General features: G+C 43.7%; 1 protein-coding gene across 1 annotated transcript in view; it reads right to left on the reverse strand.

Annotated features, from left to right (window-relative positions):
• The window catches only part of GAS2L2 (growth arrest specific 2 like 2), a 28,761-nt gene extending 22,580 nt beyond the window's left edge, over positions 1-6,181 (reverse strand). Inside the window, exon 1 of the mRNA XM_088446324.1 lies at positions 5,723-6,181. Within this exon, the coding sequence (XP_088302450.1) occupies positions 5,723-6,080 (358 nt within the window). The 5' untranslated portion in view covers positions 6,081-6,181. The remainder of the gene's footprint in view (positions 1-5,722) is intronic.
• Between the last annotated feature and the right edge of the window lie 731 nt (positions 6,182-6,912).

The raw sequence follows: 6,912 nt of genomic DNA on the forward strand, positions 1-6,912 counted from the left end.
GCATCTACACAGTTTGTGGACATTCTCTGGGAGCAGCCCAGCATCTCCAGGGGTGCTGGGCATGCCCCCAGAGTGACGAAACTAGGGTGTGTGCAGCAAGGCCATGCCCTTTAATGCTATGTCACACCCCACCCTTTTCGGGCGTAAGGCACATGCATTGTCCCTATTAGGGATCTATAATGTTTGGAGGTATGTAGATATAAGACGGAAGAGTCAAGAGAGAGGAGGGCCAGAGAGTAGGAGGTTTCAATAGTCCAAGCAAGAGATAACATGGGTATGAATAAAATCATTTGGTAGCCTTACAGGTAAGGAAAGATCATTTTCATAGATGGTGGAATGGAAGGATTGGGATATAGCATGACTGTGTGGGCGAAAGAGAGGGAGAAGTCAATGATGACAATCAGACAGCAAACTTGAGCAGAGAAGGCAGTGGACCTGATTCAGATGTGGACAGAATGCCAATATTTATTCAGTTGAGCAATTATCGCCCAACTGCATATGCTTTGCGGTCGCACTGTGCACACGCCAATATACCTTAGTGCAGCTGCTTGCAGTGAGGAATTCTCTGCAAAGTGATTGATATTCAGAGGCCGCCTGGGCACAGATACGGGGAGTGGCGGCAAAAACGCAGACATGTTGCGACTGTTTTGGGGGCATCTCAGCATACTACTGCGTTCCTGTACGCAGAAAACTTGACATCAGTGTCTTCAGTTCCTGTGGTTATTCTGCGTGACTATATGGTTAATGAGATGGTCGATTATGGAAGGATCTGCGACCACCGCTGCATGTTTGTATGCACTTGATTAGCATATTTTCGCACAGCACCTGCTTACAGGATCGCAGCTATGATTGCATTAGTGTACAGACTCTATCTCACCATTTGATGGTACATAGAGAGTATAATAGATTATAATAAAGACCTCGGTTGATCCTTACTACCCGAGAATTAGGATATTGATTAGGTAAGGCATCTTTTGGCTGAATCATTACACATCGTCTAATCTAATAAAACTAGGGGTGAGTGGGTTCAGATTTCTGAAATCCGAACCCCCCAGAGCCCCCCCGATCCGAGGCCGATCCGAGTCAGGCTCGACTTTTCCCGCCTGACTCGGATCTGAAATCGAGGCAAAACGTCATCATCCCGCCTTCCGGGTCTCGCGGGTTTTGGATCTTATATAAGGTACCCGCGTCGGCGCCATTTTCTCACTCGGCTGTGGACAGTGAAGAGGGAGGGTGGGAATTAGGGCTGGCTGGGCTGGGCTGTGTAGTGTAGTGCAGAGTAGTGCTGTGCTGTGCTGCTGTTGTCCATAGGGGCTGTGTCCACTACTTCAAAGTCCATAGGGGCTGGCTGGACTGTGTTGTGCAGTCAGTTGTCCATAGGGGCTGTGTCCACTCCAAAGTCCTGTGCAGTGTCCCAGTCCTAAAGGGGTGCTGTAGTGTTGTCCAGGGGGTGCTCTGTCCATCAGGGGTGCTCCCCCCAAGTGCTAAAAAAAAATATTTTTTCTGTGTTTGTGAATTGTGTGCGCAGTAGCCGCACGTGCATCAACAAAGTAGTGCCAAGCGTGCGCCTGTGTCATAAGTAAAGGGCCGGCTGGCTTGACCGTTAAAGGGTGCTGTAACCCCCAAAGTACCCTCCAAACCAAATAAAAAAATATTTTCTGTGTTTGTGAATTGTGTGCGCAGTAGCCGCACGTGCATCAACAAAGTAGTGCCAAGCGTGCGCCTGTGTCATAAGTAAAGGGCCGGCTGGCTTGACTGTTAAAGGGTGCTGTAACCCCCAAAGTACACTCCAAACCAAATAAAAAAATATTTTCTGTGTTTGTGAATTGTGTGCACTGTGGCTGCACGTGCATCAACAAAGGAGCAGTGCCAAGCGTGCGCCTGTGTCCCATAAGTAAAGAGCCAGCTGGCTCATTTCTTAAAGGGCGGTGTAACCCACAAAGTGCACTACTCTCCAGCAAAAATAAAAAAATATTTTCTGTGTGTGCGCCTTAGCCGCACATATATATAAATATAACATAAATGGAGGACCACACTTTCTCCGATAAAAATAAAATAGGGAAAGATCAAGAACCACTTCCTTCTAGTGCTGTTGCTGCTGCTGGGAGTTGTTCATCATCCCAGAGAGGAAGTAGGAACACCACTACTTTTACTAAACAATTGACCCTCCAACAGTCCCTAGCGATGAGGATGAAGTACGACAGCAGTCATCCTGAAGCAAAACGTATAACTGAGGCCTTGACTGCTATGTTGGTGTTAGACGTGCGTCCGGTATCCGCCATTAGTGCAGTGGGATTTAGACAATTGATGGAGGTAGTGTGTCCCCGGTTCCAAATCCCGTCTAGATTCCACCTGCATCCTCAAAGCAGCAGCGACAAGCGTGCGTCTGTCTGTTAAAGGGTGGTGTAACCCTCAAAGTGCGCTCCACAAACAATAAAAAAATTCTTTTTTTTTCTCTTTATGAAATGTGTGGGCTGTAGCCGCACCTGCATCCTTAAAGCAGCAGCGACAAGCGTGCGTCTGTCTGTTAAAGGATTACATCGGTGACAGCATCCAAGTAGGCATGTCAGACAGTCCGTACCTGTACTGGCAGGAAAAAGAAGCAATTTGGAGGTCCCTGTACAAACTGGCTCTATTTTACCTGAGTTGCCCCCCCTCCAGTGTGTACTCCGAAAGAGTGTTTAGTGCAGCCGGGAACCTTGTCAGCGAAAGGCGTAGGAGGTTGCTTCCACAAAATGTGGAGAAGATGATGTTCATAAAATGAATTATCAACTCTTCCAGGGAGACCAGCCTCCAGAACATACAGAGGGACCTGTGGTTGTGGATTCCAGCAGGGACGAATTAATACTCTGTGAGGATGAGGATGTACACAACACTGAAGAGGGTGAGGAATCGGTGGATGAGGAGGATGAGGACGACATCTTGCCTCCGTAGAGCCAGTTTGTGCAGGGACAGATTAATTGCCAGCTTGTTTTGTGGGGGCCCAAACGAACCAATCATTTCAGCCACAGTCGTGTGGCAGACCCTGGCGCTGAAATGTTTGGTTTGTTAAAGTGTGCATGTCCTGTTTATACAACATAAGGGTGGGTGGGAGGGCCCAAGGACAATTCCATCTTGCACCTCTTTTTTTTCTTTTAATTATGTACTGTTTGGGGCCTAGTTTTTCAAACTGCCATCCTGTCTGCCACTGCAGTGTCACTCCTAGATGGACCACGTGTTTGTGCCGCCCACTCGTATCTCTTAGCATAGTCATCCAGCTACCTCGGTGCAACCTTTTGGATATAAAAACACTATTGTGAGGTGTTCAGAATAGACTGGAAATGAGTGGAAATTAAGGTTATTGAGGTTAATAATAGCATAGGAGCAGAAAAACCCACAAATTCTGTGATTTTAGCTGTTTTTATGCTTTTTTTAAAAAAAATACAGATCCAAAACACAAAACCCAGAACCCAAAACACGGAAGGGTGGTTTCGGCAAAACCAATCCAGATCCAAAACACGAAGAAAGATCCAAAACCAAAACACGAACAGTGGCCGGTGCACACCCCTAAATAAAACGTGCATCTATTTATTTATTTATTTTTAAAGTAAAAAATCTCAAAATATAAAAAAAATAAAAACTGTGGGGGTTCCCCCTAAAATTAATAACCAGCCCTTGGCCTTGAAGTCTTGGCTGGTAGTAGAAACATCAGGGGGTGAAAAAAAAAAATGTTGAGTCCCCCTGAATTACTATTAACCAGGCCTTGTGGAGAATGAGTCCAACCAGCCCTAGACCAGTCGGCACCAGAGCTGTGTTTCCTAAAGAATTGGACCGATGAAAAACATGAGCCCCTCATCCTGGGTATACCCAGCACTAGTTCCTATAGCACCTGTGTAGTGGTGGGTAATAAGGATAAAAATTAGACTTAAAACATTTTGTCCATGGTGCACTACAGGTGCCAGCATTGCTGAGTAAAAATAATGTCTGACAATGGATGAACCAGGGCTGACGGGATTACCAAAAATGCCAGCATGCCCTGGCACCGAAACACGTTGACACCTGTAATGTGTCAAAGAAAAATGTTCAAAAATGTGAACCCTCTTGGGTGGTTGGAGCTAATCGCCAAGCCCATTTTAGGTATCCCACTGTGACATGTGCAGTTGTGCTGCTGGAAGCAAACCCATAAGTAATTTTATGAAGTAGTGACCATGGCGAGAGGCCCATGACACTGTCCCCTCTAACTCCGTACCTTCCCCTGGGATTCTGTCACCTGGCACCCTCTCCTCTCTCATATGGCACCCTGTCCCTTTGGACACTCTCCCTATTACCCTTGCACCCTCCTCTCTCTTGTGACCCTCACCACTCCTAACTCCCTGGGATTGAGAATTTTTTAAAATAAAAATGTATGTGGCTCTCTCCATTTACTAAAAAAAACATGAAAGTTTTGCATGAAAATAAAATTATAAACTGGAATGATAAACACAGAATTTCCATAAAATACACATTAAAAATGGATATCCTATTAGTAAGCTGCCTAACATAAATAATTGTACTGAAATCCATATTTATTAAAAATACAAAGGGTGATTTTAACTATCCAAACATAAATTGGGACAATTAAATTAGTGTTTCTGCTAAAATGAGATGGCCTATAAGTCTGCTCTTTACCACATTAACCCACTAACACAAGATGTTTTACTATAGGCGTGACTGTGCATTAAAAACTCTACTATTTTCTAGTATCTTAAATGACTACTCTTTCCCTTCCACCAGGTTCATACAATTCGTCACATATCTCCTGTAATGCAGCACACATCTCTCGTAACGGAGCACACATCTCAGGAAAGCGGCACAATAGAGAGCAGTGGTCCTCAAACTCCTCAGGACCCAAACAGTTAATGTTTTCTATGTCACCTGTGGATCTCTAAAGTGTGACAGTTGGTGATACACCTCTGCCCCTGCTAGGTGACCTGGAAAATGGGAACTGTTAGGGTTCCAGAGGACCAGGGTTGAGAAACGCTGCTCTTCTAGAGGGTCTTTAAAAACTACTAGTTACATTATGAAATAATTTGAAAACAGATCCTCCAAAAGTGAAATTATTATGCCTGTACTAAGCAAAAACATTTTAATTAAACATCTCTCCTGAATGAGAGTAATGATAACGTGTATTCAAGCATTTTGATAATTTGGTCAGATATTGTCAATTTGTCACGTGTGATATTTATGAAGATGTTGTGATCACAAAGATTTTCCTATCACAGTAATAGAAAATCTATTTTGGCTACAATTTGCTTATAAAATGCTACCAGGACAGCTAAGTGATATAGAACTCCCCAGTGATAGTGGTTGGCAGCAGTAGGAGCAGTCTTACTACTTTTCCAGTGTGTGTATACAGTATATAGCCTGTGCACACATGTGCAGTGGCCGGGAAGCCTGGACTTTCGCTTCCAATTCAACTTTCGTTAAAAATAAAAAAAGTTAAGCAAATATATACATAAATAAAATAATAATTATGCTGTACTTTATTTCAGAACAAAAAGGCTTGATTTATTTAAATAGAGCATTTTCTGGGTTGTCTCTCTCTGCTATCACTATCCCCAGAGGAACCTGACAAATCGTTCCTCAGGCATTTAGGGCTTTTCTACCTATGATAAATAGACGATAGTACTTTAGTAAAATAACTGACCAGTGACCTATCACAGGACATGCACATGATTAGAGACATGTACTCCCCAGTCCCTACCTTTTATGACCATGTCTTTCCTGCACCATTGGATGAAGTTGGACACGTTGTCTCTTGCCAGGAACGTTGCAGGTTTGGCTGATCCATTGAACGTTACCCCAGACTTTGGCAACCAAAGTTTCTTTGCCAGGTCAGGGTATTCGGCAGCAAAGTCACAAGCCACCTCAGTCACATTGTTGGCATGGTAACAAAGTAAAGATCCAGTCTCTAAGGCTTCAATAAAATTATCTACTGTTATATCCAAATCATACAGATCCTTTAACCACTCAGCCAAGTCCTCTTTCATGGCAAACAGGTACTGTTCACTGGACTTATATGGGCGAATGCTGCGCACGCTGCCTCCTTGGTAGGCTGACATTTTGATGTATTGCAAGTGATGTCTGAACAAAAGTACTGGGGTAAGAAATAGAATGGACTCACATAGAAAAGCCTTGCAGAGTCTCCTTCAATACCATCTTATTCCAGTAAGGATGAATGTATTCAGCTAAAGGAAAGCCATTTTGACAGTCTTATCTGGAACAGAAAAGTCATACCTGTGAGTATGTATTCACTAAGCCCCACCACTACTACAAAGCTATAGCTATTTCATTTACCATTTTTTTTTGCCACTAACAATGTACAAGACATACAATAACAAATTAAATCAAAATATAAAAGTTAGTAAAGACCAGACATATTATAATACCAGGTAGCTGTGAATGTATTTACAATTCAGGTTAACAGGTAATTGTTTATGAAGTAGCCATCTTTAGGGACGTTTACACTAGACAGGCAGAGCTCAGGGCAGCTTTATTCACAGGACAACATCAAATAAATCTAGGTAATATTCTTTTGTGTCATTACTGTGTTGGCTGCTTACATATTGAGTATAAAGCATGGCGTAGGGGTGCTGCACACAGTAAGCGTTGGCCACTCCCTTACTTACTTATTTGTTTACTATAGCCTAAGGCAGCACACAATGTAAAAATGGTCTAAGATAGTCGGAAATTCTAAGGCCCGACACATCATAATCCCTTCACCAGCTGGTACATATATTTAACCCTTTCCTCTCCCCCCTAACCCTAAGACTAAGGGGGGGTGCCTAACCCTAACCCCCCCTCCCCGTCCCCTAAACTTAACCTTCCCAGGGGGGTGCATAACCTCCCCGGTGGTAACTAACCCTAACCCCCCCCATTCCTCTAGTCTAAATC

Source organism: Taudactylus pleione, unplaced genomic scaffold (genome assembly GCF_031769625.1).
Source record: "Taudactylus pleione unplaced genomic scaffold, aTauple2 ptg000397bl, whole genome shotgun sequence".
NCBI classification, from domain to species: domain Eukaryota; kingdom Metazoa; phylum Chordata; class Amphibia; order Anura; family Myobatrachidae; genus Taudactylus; species Taudactylus pleione.